The 18,857-nt window shown below is 30.4% G+C and overlaps 1 protein-coding gene across 1 annotated transcript; it reads right to left on the bottom strand.

Moving 5' to 3' along the window:
- Positions 1-1,460: 1,460 nt before the first annotated feature.
- Positions 1,461-18,847, bottom strand: LOC143045294 (coiled-coil domain-containing protein 146-like). The gene is made up of 20 exons (XM_076217703.1): positions 18,712-18,847; positions 16,650-16,810; positions 16,291-16,373; positions 15,507-15,719; positions 15,168-15,225; positions 14,188-14,364; positions 13,673-13,746; positions 11,905-12,132; positions 11,281-11,467; positions 10,750-10,845; positions 8,291-8,416; positions 7,779-7,912; positions 7,448-7,612; positions 6,896-7,120; positions 6,306-6,370; positions 4,801-4,964; positions 4,086-4,214; positions 3,068-3,205; positions 2,644-2,892; positions 1,461-1,810 (listed from the first exon to the last, which is right to left on the bottom strand). Exons 2-20 carry the CDS (start codon positions 16,806-16,808, stop codon positions 1,607-1,609), a joined length of 2,874 nt encoding a protein of 957 aa, XP_076073818.1. The 5' UTR covers positions 16,809-16,810; positions 18,712-18,847; the 3' UTR covers positions 1,461-1,606.
- Between the last annotated feature and the right edge of the window lie 10 nt (positions 18,848-18,857).

Genomic DNA, 18,857 nt, shown 5'->3' with positions numbered 1-18,857 from the left:
GTCCTAGGGGTTAAAAAAAAGTTGCAGAACAAGATTATACTATTAACAGTCACCTGGAGGTTAAATCTAAGGTCATTCAGGTCAATATATATAATCCATAATCATGCTTATCAATTGTACATCAAATATGACTTCCAAGTTTGGTGAAGGCTTCCACAAATGATTGAATGTCAAACTTTCTATATACATTTGTATTTACTTGCATTTAAAGTAAATGATTATATTCATTACACTGGCATTATAATATTCTAAAATTTTGATTGGCTGATCTTTAATAAAGGTATTTGATTTTCTAACAAAGAGGAATCCCCTGGCTTGTAAATACAAGTATAAGGCAAAAGAGCAATTTTTTCATTCAAAGAGATATATTCCTTGAGAAAAATAATTGTGTTTTGAAGAAGACGTGGGCCTTAACGACTATTGTTAGCAGCTTTATCAGCTGACAATAAATATACTAATGTTCACTATTCAATGGTAAGATGATGTTTTAGAATGGTCTTTATTTGTACATTACAAGTACAATATTTATAAATTCTGTTCCTCTGAATAAATGAACTTTAAACAGAGGCAACTGGATTTCCCGAATATCATAACAAATAATATTATTTCATAGTTTATTAAAAAAAAAAGGTATTACATAAAAAAACATATTTTCTTATTTGAAACGTAAATAAACGTTATGTAAATGTTATGGACGGAATTTTTATTAGAGAAAAGAAAAGTAAAAAAGCACCATTTACTTGTCAGTTTGATATCGAACTATTAAAGTTGTCAGTTGTTGTTTGTACCCTTAACAAAAAATCCATTAAAAAATCTTCCAATACAAAACTGGCTGATGATTATTGAATGAGGAATAAAGACTGAACAAAACAATTTAACTATTATCTTGTTTACAATACAGGTTCATTTATGTATTTGGTTATACATGAGATGACTTCAAATAAATAATTCTGTATTGTACATTTCACATACTTATCAGTAGGAAAAAGTATTATAAAATTGTTTATTAAAAATATTTTTCTCTCAAAATATAAGGCCACAGATTGCAGATGGTTGTGAAAATAGTCGGATTTTATACATTTTTAGAAGATATTTTAAAACCATTTATACTTACAAATTGATTTTTAAATATGTTCTATGTTGAGGCACATAAAAAGAAGTATATATAGGAATGACATAAAGCATCAGGCACTTTAGTATATCATATAGGAAATACAAAATGTTTGTTACTGACAAAAATATAAAACTGCATCTTATTCTAGCAAGGCTGTGAACAGAAATGACATAACAGATGTAAAATATAAACAGGTAAGTGTAAACATAAGAGTGCGACAAATCTTTTATAGGTTTTACACATTACTTTCTTATCAAATAGTTCATAATCATAAACATTTCAATGAAAAGATTTACTTTTGCTTCAATTTTTGTTTACACTTTATAGATAACAACTTTCTTAATAAAAAAATTCCCCATTTATACTCCATTGATTGTCAATAACTTTACATTAGACAAATGGAGATACTTAATTCAGGTTAAGGATTGCATCACAGAAAAAGAAAATATATGTATCACAGACTTAATAAATATCAACAAGTATAAAAATGCACTAAATTTCAATAGGTTTGGGAATAGGTTTTCTAACATGTCTCATTGTAGAGCCAGGCTCTGAAGGTTTAAATGGAGCATGTTTGCCATATGGTCGAGGAATAGGTAATTCACTATCATCATCAGGTATATAGGCATTAGGACGAGGTTCTGCTGTTGTTGTAACTCCTCCAGCAATTTTATATTGTTCCTCTTCATCTTCTTGCTGTAAATTTAATTTGAAAGGAAAATTATGAAAAATGATAAAAAAATATTAATTATATACAATTATAATTACATTAGATGTATGTTTCATTATAATACCTTATTCTGATTGGCTGACTGCACATCTCACGTTATTCCTTAATCAACTGCATTACACAATAAAATTTATCATTCATGATGACATCAGCCCGATGACACGAGGTCCCACAATAAAGTGCACAGGTAAATTAAATAAATACTTGATAAAAATTGTGTTTGCATGATCCTAGCTAAAAAATGTAATTATAAGTAATGATTGCTTCTTTTTGTAACTTCATAGGGTTGTAAAAGCGTTGACTGTGCGCCATACAAAATGTACTTCAGTCCACGCTTTTACATCCCAATGAAGTTACAAAAAGAAGCATTCAATCTTAAATAAAGGTGCCATTTTTTCAAGTATACAGTAACTTGTGCTTCTTTTTTAATCAAATACATTTTTTAGTGAACAGGAGTAGAAAGTTTCTTGTAATATTGACATGTATCTCATATTATTTTTTACTTATAGATATTGACTAAAATCCTTCCTCATAACCTTTCAAGCAATGCTAATTATGGTAACTTAATTGGTAGCAGTTGTTTTTCAAAATAATGCCTGCAGAACAGAATATAATCGTTTTTATGGTGAGATGAAATGGAAGTGAGGTTTGCCAACTCTCATATATTACCATAATTTATAATTCTATTCAACATTTGTCATCCACACATCAGTTGACTTTTAAATTCATTAAAAATAGTAACCCTTTTATAAAAGCAAAGTCTTTTTGAAAAAAATAAAATATATTATAATGTACATACCAATCTGATTTCTTCTTTATCTCTCTGTCGTATTTCTCCATCACGTAACATCCGAAGCCATGCTCTCTCATAATCATCATTAGGTGGTTCTCCTTTCTCCATTCTAATATAACATTGTTCTAATTCAGCCTCTTTTTCTTTTAAATTTTGTTGAAGTTTTAAAGCATTAGCTTGATTCATTGATAGTTCTGACACCATTGCCATCATTTTTCTTGTTGTTTCTTTTATTTTTGCTTGTAAATCATTCACCTGTTAAAAGGAATAATTTTTATATTGAAAATACAATTCAAAAGATTTGAATTTTGTTTTGTAATTTAAAGTGTATTTTCTTCACTTTCCAACATTCAGTTAGTTTCTTTCAATATAGCAATTGCATTTTACTTTAACTTAAAAGTAGCTATATATATTAGTTGAAATAAGATACCTTCTTGGCAAGTTCTAATGTATCTTCTTTGCCAGATTCTGCTTTCTTCTTTACTCTTTCAGCTAATCTTGTTACTTGTTCAAATATTAAATCTTTTTCTAATAAGTGTTCTTCCTTTTCTGCTAATCTCATTTCCAGCTGGAAAAAAAAAACCACAAACTTTTCTTACAACATCTATTCAAAGTTGATAGAATAATATGCATTACAGAGTATAGCTGATGTTTAAACATATAAAGAGTTTAATACTGGTTTATTCTAACTATCAAATAATGCATTGGCAAAACTTAAAAAAAGAACATGTTTCCATAGGATACCATACCCCACTCACACTATCACATTTCCCTCTTAAGTCTAATATAATGCATATTTAAGATAACAATTAAATGAGAATTAAGGTGGTACCTAACACTACAGGGAGATAACTCTGTAAAATCAGCTAAACGTTTTAATTACGTTGTGTTGTTAAGGGAATATTAAGCTTCTCGATGATCAAAATAAGTGTTTGTCAAACTGCTATATAACCAGTGTAATTTTTCTGATAAAACGGTTGGTTCAAATTTTTTGAAATTTTTATATTTTTGTAAAAGGGTCAAAGTAAATACTTTGTCAAAATTTTAAGAAAATTAAACGACCCAAATTAATTTTAGCTAAAGTGTTGGGTACCACCTTAAGTGGTACAGCATTATTTTTTTCAATAACCAGCCGCAATGATTAAGTAGCATGCTAACCCTTAGTGCTGGGAGTCATTGGTTCAATAACTTAAAAGATCTAAAAGAGAAAACTTAAGCATTGATTTTTTTTACATTGGTATATGACAAGAGCTAAACGCAAAATTGTAACCAGTACCTTTTTGCATAAATACAGGTGATGAGTACCCTTATTTTATGGTGTACCATATAAAAGCTTAAAAATGTATGCATTCATCTGCGACTTCTGAGAAATGGAACAAAAACAAAAAGCATACTGCAGCGGTTGAACAGAAATTAAAACAATTGCAGACATATATAAAATGAGTTACCCCTTCAATTTTCTCATGGAGTTCTGTAGGTGTTGGATCTTTGCCCTCTAAGTATCGCACTCTGTCTACATTCTTCGGATCTTCTAATTCTTTAAATAATTCTACCATTCTTTCTTGACACTGCTCCAACTGATAAAAAAAAACATACACAATTTATGAACAGGCCGTACATAGATTTATAAAACATCACATCAGTCTTGTAACTTTCTGTATGATTCAGGTAATTTATTGTTTATACTACCGGTAGATATTATTTTTTTGTGTGTAGAAATATTCTAAATATTTTTTCATGAATGAATACAGTTTTTCCTTTATTAAACTGTTTTCTTTCTTTTATTAAAAAAAACCCAACCTGAACCTCTAGAAAAAAATTTAAAATACTTTAAAATGTACTTTCAATGGTACTACACTGTTTAAGTCTTTTGAACTATCATTCTAAGGAGGAGGTATGATAATTTTAGCATTTTAGCAATTTTAATCTGAAAATCATATTCTTAATCTATCAAACAAAATCAGTTATACAAGACATTGGTGTATCATAATCAGATTTTGCTAGTTATGTTTTTGAATAACTCTTTACTTTAGGCCTACAACATTTTTGCTTTCAACAATAAATTATAAAAACTGCCATAAATAAGTTTGTATTGAAATGGTATCAATATTAATAAATGAACAGTTAACATTGATCACCTGTTTTGAGTCTTTTTTCATTTACCTGCATTTGTAATATTTCTCTTTCTTGTTCTAATGCCCGTTTCTGTGGTACCATTTTCCTAAGTAATTCTATTGACCTTTTATCCTCACTCATTTGCATATTTAAGAATCTGATCTCTTCTTCCCTTGTTTGTAGTTCAACATTACCATTCCTTATTAACTGATCTGTAAAGTTATAAGATATAGTACATCATAAAGTAGATTAAGAAGGAATATAAATGTGAATTTGTAAGATTAGTGTGTTGTACTTTAATTGTTCATTATTTAAAGAATATACAGACAACAAAGTTCGATGACATTTTGTAATCTTATTAAAGCACAAGACTTACAAAACTTTACAATTCACTAAAACATCAAATCACAGTACACAATGAAGATAGCTTTGTAAGTAATCAAAATATTTATTTAAATTAATTTTAACCATTAACTAGAGGCTCTTAAGAGCCTGTGTCGCTCACCTTGGTCTATGTGCATATTAAACAAAGGACACACATGGATTCATGACAAAATTGTTTTTTGGTGATGGTGATGCGTTTGTAGATCTTACTTAACTGAACATTTTTGCTACTTACAATTTTCTATATCTATAATAAACTTGGCCCTTTAGTTACAGAGGACAATATTTTGTAAAAAAATTTACCAAATTAATGAAAATTGTTGAAAATTGACTATAAAGGGCAATAACTCCTTAAGGGGTCAACTGACCATGTTGGTCATGTTGACTTCTTTGTAGATCTTATTTTGCTGAACATTATATTGCTGATTACAGTTTACCTCTATCTATAATAGTTTTCAGGGTAATAAGCAAAAATGGCAAAATTTCTTTAAAAATTACCAATGGGGGGAGCAACCCATTATTGCTGTTTACAGTTTATCTCTATTTATAATAATATTCAAGATAATAACCAAAATCAGCAAAATTTCCTTAAAATTACCAATTCAGGGGCAGCAACCCAATAACCAGTTGTCCGATTCATCTGAAAATTTCAGGGCAGATAGATCTTGACTTGATAAACAATTTTACCCCCATTTCAGATTTGCTTTAAATGCTTTGGTTTCAGAGTTATAAGCTAAAATCTACATTTTACCCCTATGTTCTATTTTTAGCCATGATGGCCATCTTGGATGGTTGGCCGGGTGACCGGACACATTTTTTAAACTAGATACCCCAATGATGTCATGATTGTGGCCAAGTTTGATTAAATTTGGCCCAATAGTTTCAGAGGAGAAGATTTTTGTAAAAGTAAACGACGACGATGGGCGACGACAGACACCGCACGCTAAGTGATGAGAAAATGCAGATTTTTTTTACATTAAAAAAATTGTCATGTCATGACCTTTAATAGTTTACTTTGCATTATGATTTTTTCTAATTGTTGAAGGCTGTACAGTGATCTACAGCTGGGAACATCTGTGTCAATTGATCTTTGGTGGATAGTTGTAGCATTGGCAATTCTGAAATATTTTATGTATGAACTTGAAGAATGATCATTCAAATGGGGTTACCTTCAATATTGACTTTTTCATAGAATGTTGCCACTTCTTCCTCTATCTGAATCAACTTTAACCCTCTAAAAAAAAAGAGATGCATTATTTATCTTATCTTACACACACAAACGGAACAAAGGCATCTAAAATCAAATCTAACAAACATTTCAGCTTTCTGAAGCTGTTATTAACCCTTATCATATAAAAATGAAGGAGTTACTTTATACAAGGTCATTATCTTTTCCAAATATTGGTTCTTAGAATAACCAAACCTTACCCTTAATATAACCTTAAAGTAACTAAACAAACTACGGCTTTATATTGTGCTCATTTGAATGTATTGGACACGCTATTCAATTAAAAATAAGGGAGGGGTTCTGGACAAAACTTTTTGTATTCCCCACTGTCAATATTTTTTCTTTTTATTCAAAACAGAATCATCTTTACTTCCACCCTATTACTCTGAGAAAAAAACATCATGTAGAGCATAACCCTCATATGCATATATACATTCATCGAATAGCTCTACCCTAAATTAAATAAAATTATACCATTTTATGTTTATAATGCTTCATCAAATAAAAAAAGGCAATGTGTAATAAGTTTACCTATCATTTCTCTTTTTCAGTTCCTTAGAATACATGTCTCTGAGTCTGGTACTTTCTTCCTCTCCCTGGTTGATCATCATATTTAGTTTAGACATGTCCATTTTCTGTTGATCTTGTTGTGCCTTCATTTCCATGTATACAGCCTTCTGTTTAGATAACTCATTTAACAGACTGTCTCTCTTGACAATATTGGTCATGTGCTTTAGCCTTTGGTTTTGTAGGATCCTATAACAATAAAAATGAGTATTAATTTATTGCAATAAAATCAATTTCTTAAATAGTTAGAAGTAACATTAACAGTACCAATGTTTCTGCAGCAGATGCACATTTCGACAATAAATGTCTCTTGAGTGATGCTTGATGCCAAAATATTTGAAAATCCAAAGCTTAATAAAAAGATGAAGAGCTGTAATTCCGAAAAGGGGTAAAAAAGTATAGTCAAAACCAGACAAGAAACAAATTATTTTTGTGTCTAAGCAATATCATGTGAAAACAATTTACTAATAGCCGAGACTAAACATCTAATATTGAAATAAGACAGAAGTAACTTACTTATCCTTATCGTTGACTGTGTGACGTAAGATCTCTATCTCATTCTGTAGCATTTTGATTTTCTCTTTCATTTCTGCAGCTTTCTGTGTACTTGTTTGTATCAAATTCACACATTTATTTCTTTCATTTTTTATCACATCATATAATTTTGCAAATTCTTTCAACCTGAAAAATACAAATAAATGACTTATGATATTTTGTTTCTTTTATGTTTTTGCCTCTTTGTCATGTTTTATTTACTTTTATTATGTTTTAAACTAGCTATCAACTAATTTCAAATTCATCTAATGCAATACATAAAACAAAACAAAAAGTCAGAAGTAGAACTCACTTAGTTTCCATTTCTTTTTCTTTCTTTCTATGATCAGCTATTTGTAAATCTTTTGTTTGTAGATCTTCTTCTGCTTTGTGGAATCTTATTTCTGCTCTCATAAAATCTCTTGCTTTCTGTTCTCTTTCATCAGCCTAATAAAAAAAATCACAAAAAGAAGGTTTTCAGGTGAAAAATGTAAGTGTTTTGTACATCAATGAAAAAAATCCCATTTCTCTGTTGCCAAAAAGAAAAGGTAGTCCATTGTGACCATTAAAGTCATCATTGACCTAATGTATAGTTAATTCTGTATCATATTGCAGGATAAGCCAATCTAATTATCACAAATGTTCATTTAACTTAATATTCATATCACATGTCGTTCAATGTGATACCAGAGTTACTTCTTCACGTGAGAAATAGTTTAAAACCATAAGAAAACCCTTAACAATTGTATATATTTATAACTGAATACTTTGTCTTAGATTAAGCTACTCACTATGAACCAATCATAGTTATAGGTACAGTCTTACCTTGATAGCTGCTAAACGGTTAAGTTCAACAACTTCAATCCTCAGATCACTCTGTTCATACAACAACGCCTGCTCCTGTGCTGCACTAGTTTCTAATGCTATGTGTTTATCTGTTGTTACTTTGTTCTATAAAAAAGTAATGTAAGTTTATGATTACAAAAAACAGTCTTTAAAACAAACATGTTTCATAAAAAAACATAACTTTAACAAATTTTCAACTCCTTTTTCATTTAACATCATATTAATTTTTTGTAAGTTAGAATCAATATTCCCAGGGATCTCCATGGATGAAAATTAAACGATGGAGGAACTTTCACATTACAAACCGTGTCTACGCTGTACAGTGTAGCGCGATCGGAAGTATTTTATCCCTCTATACAAGGAATGGTGAACAAGCTAACTCATTGCTTATTTAAATTATATTTATTTGAATTTTCATTATAGAATTAGAAGTATCAATATTTTCATTTATTGCCGTTTTTAACCATTCAAATGCCAAGTCTTCATGGTCCTCCTTTAGTCGAGAATGACCAAAAGCTGTCATGAAGGTCCCCATGTAGATTTCTTGTATTTTTGGTAATTGTTATGGGGGTTAAAAATCATATGATGTGGAGCTTATTTGTCATGGACAGTTATCAAATTCAGAACCCATTACCGGTATGGCTGATTTGCAGCAACAACAAAACAATTCGTACGGGTTATGTAAAAACTTAAAGAGATTTGTAAAGTAAACATTGACAAATGAAAACGTTTTTAATGACTTTATCTGTCAAACTGATGTTGTGCAACATGCATCTTTCGAGTCTGAATAGAAACCGGAAACGCAGATGTATCAATTTGATTGTAATATACGAAATATAAATTTAAGTTTTTACTTTTAAACTTTTAAAGTAATTCTAAATTATCGTTACAGCAGTATTCAAGTTATTTGCAATGAAATAATGTTTACTGTTTTGCGTCTTTTTTGTACTTCTTAAAAAAGGGGGATGCTGATTGCGCAAGTCAAAATAAAGCACGTGTTCGACTTGTTTAAATGTTTTCTTTGTAACTGGATTATTAATTTTTTTATTTAATCTAAATTATCATAATCATTTGCTGAAACTTAGTTGATTAATTCGACAAATGGATCGTCTATCCTCAGATAGCATTCTCCTGTGTGATTTGTTGATCTACCTGTACAAGCTCAGGTACAATTAAGTGATTAGCGATCTTAATCTGGATATCCCTCAGGCGTTAGAACTGTATTGGATTATAACATAAAAAGCGTAAGGGTTATGCAATTACATGCATTTGATTATAATTGATAAAAAAAAAAGGCGTTGGGCTGCAAAAACGATGAAGTTTTGAATGATGGCAGAAGACAATTTAACGATGGCGCAAGATAATTTAACGATGGCCCAAGTCATTTGACGATGGCGCAAAACATTTACGATGGCGGGGCGCCATCGTTAAACAGGCCATGGAGATCCCTGTATTCCTCTATTTTATATCTATATTTCTTAGAATATAAAATACAATACAACACATTATTTTAATCATACTTAAAAAAGTTTTATAAAATTTCATTACATGTTTTTTACTTAACCAGGTGCTCCACAGGGAACAGCTTTATACGACCGCAGGGGTCGAACCCTGAACAGTTAGGGCAATTATGGACACAACATTCAAGCTTGATACAGCTCTGAATTTGGATTGTGATCAAATTCTTCACATAATATGAGACAAAACAAATGTCAAGATGTTACAAATCTATTATGATATATTGTGCAATTAAAGATTTCTTCTTCAAACTTTTCAAAAATTTGGAATTAGAGAAATTTTCAAAAAAAAATGAAAACTTCTTCCACCCCCCTTTTTTTGCAATAAGTCCAAAACCTGACATTTCTTTATATATAATTTACAAGTAGTGTAAGGGAAGTAAATCCGAATATACTAAACATTGTATGTTAACTGTTTTTGAATTACCTCCCTTACACTGCTTTTTAATTGTCTTAATGGTCCATTGACCAGAAAAACCTAGCTTCCCCCCTTTCTTTGCCCCTAATTCCAAAACATTTTGAGCCACAACCCCCCAAAGTCATTACTAACTATCCCTTAATGGTATGGAAACTTGTGGTATAATTTCAGAGAGATTCATCAACTTAAACACAAGTTATTGTCTGAAAACTACAAAATGCTTATTTTGGGCCCCTTTTTTGGCCCGTAATTCTTAAAATATTGAGACCAAAACCCCCAAAATCAATCCCAACCTTCCTTTAGTGGTATTAAACCTTCTGGTAAAAATTTATAGAGATCCATTCACTAAATCTACAGTTATTGTCTGGAAACTTAATGCGTCTTCTGACGACAACGACATGATACCATTATACGACTCATAAATTTGTTTGCGGTCGTATAAAAATTCAGGAAACCATTTATTTACAAAATCAAGATGATCTACTACCAACGTTAATGCTTACATGTTTTGCAAGAGAAACTTTGACCATTTCAACTTCTTTTGCTAAATCAGCTTTCTTCTTTGATATTGACCCATCATCCTTCGGCAAAGATTCAACCTATTAAAAGAATTGTTATTTGTTCAATTTCAAGATTGATGTCATTATAATTTGTTGTACATGTCACATAGATACAGTCCTACACTATATGAAACTTAAATGAATCCCAACATATCTTTCTGTACTTATTAATACATCATCAAATCTAAAATCTGATATCAAAAATTGTTTGATAAATTTAATCCTAAATCTATTCACATAACTATTTTATTTACAACTTATTTCAAATGAGCCAAATATTCATATAAAATCAAATTAAAAGTATAATTACTTTCCTTTTTTCTGTAGAAATTTCAAGTATGAGTTTTTTTTCCCTTGCTTTAAGTATGTGCCAGAGATCAATTTTTTCATACAGTGGAAATTTTCGAAAATAGTAAGCATATTTCACTTTTCGCTTCAGTCTAGAAGCATTGTTATCAATAATTTTCTATGCACCTGTGATTTTGTCTTCTCATTAACAGATCTGGTATGAAGTAAGTTTTCTTCTGCTACTTTAACTTGTAACTCTGCTTTCTTTAATGTTTTGAGATCTCTGTCTTTCTCTCTGGTTCTTCTGGCATGGGCTTCATGTTGGTTCTTTTTTTCCAACATTATATGTCTTAATCCCATTTCAATTGTGCCCCTGCAGTAAATAACAAACTTTATTACATATTTGTCAATGGAAATAGGATTTTCAAAAAGCAATATGAATCTCATTTGTAATTACAAAGTTTAACAAGCAATAAAGTGTATTACATGTACAAATGGTGAACTTAAACTAAACCAAAACTTTACCAGATAAAAAGATTGGTAAACATACTGCCCAATTTCTGTCATAGGTGGGGCATAAAAACGGGACTCATAATGAATTTCAAATAAACATGATAATTCAATTCACATGCCAGCAATTGTTTTTTTTTAATCAGCATAAAGTTATGTAAACTGAATCAGCCATATAGTAATAACTAATGTTGAACAATTTTTTCCAGTTTAGTTGCTTTATTCCACTTTTCATGGGCAAAACTTTGTTAGTCTAAGAGTAAGACCAGTTTTATTTTCTGTTACTGTAATCAAACTTACTTGTCCCCTTCCAGTGTAGCCTGTTCATTTTTAGCAGCTTCAATCTCTTTCAAAATCATATTGACCTCAGTATTCTTCTGATCGACAAGGGATTTCCCCTTTTCAACTTCTGTTTCTAATTCAAATTTTTCATCTGTTAAATCTTCCTTCTTTTTGGCAAAAAATTTCAGAGAGTCTTTCAATGTTTCATGCTCTGTGTCTAGAGTTTTCTGTCTCTTGTCTATTTCACTAAAGTAAAATGGAGTGGTCATAATTAATTCCAGACAAATTGTTACTTAACAAGAATTAAACAGAAAAAGTATAAAATATAATTTTGTTGGAAATTTTCATATTAAGAGGCTGTCCAAGTAAATACATGTATCAGGCAAATCCTATGATATGGGTGGCACAACATAATGTTTTTCCCACTAAATTTTTAGGTCCAATGCAATGTTTATATCATACAAAGGATATATATGTCAAGATATTTTTGAATCAACAGTGGATGGCTCAGAAAATGATTTTAAAGTTTACTAACAAAATTTTGTACAAAATGAAGAGTTATCTCCCCTTTTCAATGAATTTCCAGTGCTTTCTATGTATTTTTTTTCTCTTTATTTGTTGCAGTTAATAAAAAAACAAAATTTAACTTTGAGAAAGAATGAATTTGTGATATGAAATAGATGAAAAAAATTGGAAAACAAAATATGTCATGTGCCATCCACTGCCTGGTTTTTCAATGGACACCCTCTTAAAGACATCCTTTTTATTCAAGTGCATATAAAATCTAGGTGTTTAATTTTTCCTCAATCCATGAAAATTATTACCCACAAAAAATAAATGAACTTACGGTATACCAAAGAGAGAGTTGGGGAGCAGCAACCCAATAACCAGTTGTCAAATTCATCTGAAAATTTCAGGGCAGATAGATATTGACTCGATAAACATTTTAACCCCATGTCAGATTTGCTCTAAATGCTTTGGTTTCAGAGTTATAAGCCAAAATCTACATTTTACCCCTATGTTCTATTTTTAGCCATGGTGGCCATCTTGGTTGGTTGGCTGGGTCACCACACACATTTTTTAAATGTCATACCTTAATAATGATTGTGGCTAAGTCTGATTAAATTTGGCCCAGTTGTTTTAGAGGAGAAGATTTTTGTATAAGATTACAAAAATTTACAAAAAATTGGTAAAAAAAAGACTATAAAGGGCAATAACTCCTTAAGGGGTCAACTAACCATTTTGGTCATGTTGACTTATTTGTAGATCTTACTTTGCTGAACATTATTTCTGATTACAGTTTATCTCTATCTATAATAATATTCAAGATAATAACCGAAAACAGCAAAATTTCCTTAAAATTAACAATTCAGGGGCAGCAACCCAACAACCGGTTGTGCGATTCATCTGAAAATTTCAGGGTAGATAGATCTTGACTTGATAAACCATTTAACCCCCATGTCAGATTTGCTTTAAATGCTTTGGTTTCAGAGTTATAAACCAAAATCTACCTTTTACCCCTATGTTCTATTTTTAGCCATGGCGGCCATCTTTGTTGGTTGGCCGGGTCACTGGACACTTTTTTAAACTAGATACCCCAATGATGATTGTGGTTAAATTTGGCTCAGTAGTTTCAGAGGAGAAGATTGGGCCAGGTGAGCTAAAAAGAACAGCGGTATGAATGCCAATTACTGAGTAAGGGGAGATAATCCTAATGTAATTTCCAATTACTTAAGTATTATGAATTGATATAAAATTATCTCATATAAAAACATTGTTTCCTTACTTGAATTGTCTCTGTAATTTGTCTTTCTCTTTCATTAACTGGTTAGGAACTGAGTTCACTTGAACAAGATCTCCCTACAAAGAATTAACATTAATTTATGTTAGTATATATTGAGCACTTCCAAAATGTTAATTCTGCATCCATTCATTGGACCTCCAATATGGATATAACTGTATATAAAGTTAGAGCAAAATCCTTATATATTTTGACACCTATACTAACTATTCTGAATTTATTTCTTATCAATTGCAGAAATAACAAACTATTGCAACAATACCAAACATTAATTGGTACAAAAAAGCATTCAAGTGAATTTGCTTGTAGTGTGTTAACTGAATATTTTAAACCCACACTGAATGTCAAATGCATGAAAATATTTGATATCCTAAATTCAGATTAAATGTTACATTCAGAGAAGGGGTCAAAATCTATACTTCCTGGTGTAAAAAATTATTAAAATATAAATTTTATGTATATTTCTTACTTCTCAGATAAACATCTAATATATAACCTACCTTAAATTTTTCCATTTCATCTACTAATTTTTCGAAATCCTTCTTATCTATTACAATCTGTCTATTGTTCCCCTCTAAATCTTCTTTTAAAGACTTATTTTCCATCTGTCTTTGCATTATTTCTTTTTTAATTTCATCACATGCTGCTTGAAGTTCCTTGATCTTTTTCTCCGTTTCCTAAGAAAAAAGATTTATGAAATAAGTTGATCAGAAGATGTGTTATAAATAAAATTGCTAAAGATAGGAAACAAATTAACATTCTGTGTGTTTTGTGTTGATTTGTTGATTAGTTGAAGTTTAATGCCATTTTTAACACTATTGTGCTATAATGTGGTTGTCAGTTTTTATTGGTGGAGGCAAGCAGAGTGCCCAGAGAGAACCACTGACCTTTAGTAGGAAAACTGACAATTCTTGTAAATTAATATTGGGATTTGAGTACACATGCCACATGTGGGATTCAAACTCACAACCTTCAAGTGTTGATTGTCAAGTGATACAGATTTTGGACTTCTTAAACCACTCTGCCAACAATGCCTCATGTTTTGTTTTTAGTTCACATCACGTTTTCAAGTGTATTCATATACCATATTCTTCTTTTATATCTTATAATCTTTTATTTCTTTTGTATATAACCTGGATTAGGGTATAGTTCTGACATTTATAACTGGATTTGTATGGTCTTCATGTTTGGAAAACTATAGCTTAAAAGGTGTTTTTCTTTACATGTTTTTTATATTGCAGAGAGTACTATTAGCAATATTTGCCTGAATACAGCTTAACCTTCTTAAAGGCATGTTTAAAAGGTGAAAATAACAAAAGGTTTAATTTTCAGTTAATCTGTTCTGTTATCCTCCCATATTTAAGGACACATTTTGAATTACCAATATAAAACAAATGGAGACACAAACTATGCACTTTTTGAAAGTTTTCACACAAAACAAAACAAAATCAAAGATAGTAGATGTTAGAAGTTTACTTACACCTTGCTTTGGGAGTCTTGCAAATTCTTTTTCCAGAATTTTCTTTTCTTCTGTCAGACTGTAATGAGATAAGAAATATTGTTTGTAAATGCTGTTTAGACTTTTCCAGATTTGGAAACTTCTCTAGGTTGAAAAGTTCTGGAAGAACTCCCAGTTTAAACATATTATTCATAAACATTTAAGATGTTACAAAAAATATATATCTTCTTTGGTTAATTGTCCTCTAAGCAACACAATTTACAACTCAAGCCTCTGCAAATTTTATGATATACACAAAACAAAACAAAAAGCAATAATCACATGGACCATAACAACTCCTTTTTTTATATATGAACTTACGTTTCAAATTTGTAATTTAACTGATATTCTCTGTCTAATATTTCATCTTTAGCATTTACACTTTTTAAGATTTCTCGTCTGATATTGACCACTTCCGAATTAGAGGTTTTATCTGGTAAATTATCTGCCTTCTCCAGCTCTATCCTCTGCCTTTCAAGTTCTACTTGTACTTCTTTGGCCTGCTTCAGTAAATTTGATTCATTATCTCTTGTTCTGTTAAAGTAAAATCATATTATAAACAATTGTAATACTTAATCAAATTTTATAAAAAAAATATTGTAGTTCCAATAAAGACAATTCAGAAAATTACATTAAATATGTCAGAAATAAAATATAAGTCCTTTAGGGTTTGTTGGAAATGTTTTTTTATTATTAAGTTAATATCATATTTTTTTTCTTCAAACTTGTAAAAACAAAACTGTCAGAAAAAATAATTATCCTTTTGGAAAATGGTCTTGCTATACATTCCATCTTTCTTTGGGCTGTTCTAAAATGTTCATGTAGTTGGTGGAGTAGATTTGCGACACTTAAAATTATCAAATATGGGTGGTTACATTTTTCTTAGAATTTTTAATTTTGAGTGGTCAGGGTCTAAAATAAACTACCCCTATGTGTTTGATTCTGGAACAGCCCTTAACTCAAGTTAGGAGACAATTGAAGTAGATAATAATTATATAATTATAAAAAAATTCCACAGACTTTACAAAAGCCAATTTTTCTATTTTTGGAGTAACCTATTCAAAACATTGACATATCTTCAAAAAATAAAAAAAAAAGTACTCACTTTTTCAGTGTTTCATGTAAATCTGTGTACTTTGCTTTCAGATGTGCCAGTCTTGTTCCAGTTAATTTACCATCTTGAAACAACTAAAAATATTAAAGAATATAAAATACAATGTACTGCTTTATAATGATTAATGATAAGGAAATTATACTGTAAATGCTGAACACTAACCAAATCTACACTTACCTAAGGACCACCAATTTATACACCTTGTATAACACAAACATGATAAGTCATATTAGTCTTTAAGGTTTTTTATAGTTTTTTTTTGGTATTCTGTAACAAGTAAAAATACATGGGCGATTTTGTTCTCTTGTTATTGTAATGAAATTGTAAAACTCTAATTTAAAGGTTGTAACCTCGTCAAGACATTGGAATGCAGGACTAGCTGAAACCTCCACCTGACTTTCCTCTTGTTGTACCACTCTAGGAGGAAGTGCAGTCAATGGCTGTGTGTATTTCTGTGGTTCCTCTTCTGTCTCATCTTGGGAATCCTCTGTGGGCTCTGGACTACTCATATCTGTGTAAAAGACAATGAATCTATCAAAATTTCTATTGCATTTATATGGTGTTGAATCTCCCTTAAATGCAATATTGAATATATTTGTAATTGACCTTAAACCTGAGGTTATCTCAAGTCTGTCTGACATAAGATGCAATTCTAGATAATTTAATGCATGCTGCCATTTACATGTAAGTGGTATGGTTGACTTCTAAATATGTACATGCAAATCTGTCACAAGTGTTTCCAGAGAAGAAGATATACAAGTTAACTATGGTTTACAGATGAATTGACCCTATAATCATGATATGAAAAATTTAAATTGTAGTGCAGCTCACACGACCCTTTTGGCAAGGAGAGCTAAAAAAGTTATGGTTTTAATATATAGTTAGAAAGTAAGATTGATACAATGTACTGTGCAAGATTTTTTCTCTCTTCAAAAAGCAGATTCAATCATGATCAAGATTACAGTAATTTGAGTTAGACAAACATATTGAAGTGGGTCCTACCTGCTGCCTGTGAGATGTAATCAGCGACAATCTCCTCAACGACAATTTTATATCCAAAAATCTTAGTGTACCTATCGACAGACCTAAAGCGGTTTATAAGGGGAGGATGGGTTAAACATACTCCTATTACTTAACCTTAGCGGAATGATCCTGAACATAATTGCCTCTAGGTACCGTTGATAGTATAATGTGGAATCACGTATGGCATGTATAAAGTGATGTTCAATAAGTTAAAGATTTATTAACTAGAAGTGAAATATATTATGATCTTTTATATCAGTTAACAATAAATTGATTAATTACCAAGAAACAGTTATTAATAGGCCGTAAATAGATTTATATGGTACATGTATCTTATTTACATCTATGGTAGCAATTGAATGGCTCTGGTAACAGTATATATCTCTTATGTACAATACTATGACAATAAACAAATAATATAATAATATGCAATTTATTCCCTTACTAAAGCAATATTCTCTTATATGGTAAAAGTATGTGTGTCGAGTTACTACTATTCTTACTGCTTTATAAAGTGTGTTGTCCTATAAGGCCTTAATACTTCGTAAAACCTATTCAGAGCTAATAATTCCAATAAAATCTTCAATTTGTTTTAATACACCTTGTATTATATAATTCCCAAAAGTGAATTCTGTATCTTCCTTTATATAAAGTATATATAGAAATCTGCTTTACCAGTATATGGGTTGTTGGAAACATGACACACTTATGTGTGTCGACACTGTGTCGCAGTGTTGATTTCTTCTTCTCTCTTCTTTTAGTTTCCGCACTCCATCATAATATTGATGACTATGTGCCGTACTGAATCAGTATAATTTGCTTAAAGCAAATTAAGGAAAGTTATTGACAATGATAAATTGTAAATAATATTGAAATATTATTTTAACCCTTTTTAATATATTTATGATCCTATATGCTAACCTTTAAAACAAGAATATGTAAGCAGCTTTAGTTATTTGAAAGTTGTAGGAATGGCGCCCAGACGAAACCCGAGTGCTTAGTTGTCGCAAATTCATATGCAAGAACGACACACTAAGACACACTGTGACACACATTTTGAATAAGAATATAGTTGAATTGACGTTCACTTGTGTGAGTTTTGACATGCCATCTGCACTTTCCAATAGTTCAAATTGTGTCATAATTTGTCAACAATTTGTCTTAAATGTTAATTTTTGATGCATGACATATAATTCTATTTTCTATCCCCTTTAATTTAAAAAAATGCTGAAAAGATTTATAAAGGATTGGAGCAAGGATTTGTATAGTACTATACAAATCCTTGATTGGAGTAAGGATATGAGAAGACCTATATACAGCTATAGGACGCAAATTCTGGTTGTTGTCTGTTGACATCACTTATCGTTTAGTAATTTATTGTTCTTTTACCTTTTGATTTATTGAAGAAACTACCTCTTTGCTATTCCCAATAGCGTGCAAATGCACGGCTATCTGTTAAAGCTAATAATTACTGTAAATAATTTAGTGTCCAATTTGCTTGTAAATAAATTTGTTTCTATGGGCTTTACGCATGC

The sequence above is a fragment of the Mytilus galloprovincialis genome, chromosome 1 (assembly GCF_965363235.1).
Source record: "Mytilus galloprovincialis chromosome 1, xbMytGall1.hap1.1, whole genome shotgun sequence".
NCBI lineage: Eukaryota > Metazoa > Mollusca > Bivalvia > Mytilida > Mytilidae > Mytilus > Mytilus galloprovincialis.
Note: the sequence above shows the minus strand (reverse complement) of the source record. Positions and strands in the feature narration are given on the sequence as shown.

Bases quoted from the DNA above. Each gene is read 5' to 3' on its own strand.
- LOC143045294 (XM_076217703.1), bottom strand. From the start codon at position 16,808: ATGAGTAGTCCAGAGCCCACAGAGGATTCCCAAGATGAGACAGAAGAG. The intron at 15,720-16,290 runs GTGAGTACTTTT...TTACTTTAACAG, and splicing joins TTACATGAAACACTGAAAAA to AACAAGAGATAATGAATCAA. The intron at 15,226-15,506 runs GTAAGTTCATAT...ATCTCATTACAG, and splicing joins TTAAATTACAAATTTGAAAC to TCTGACAGAAGAAAAGAAAA.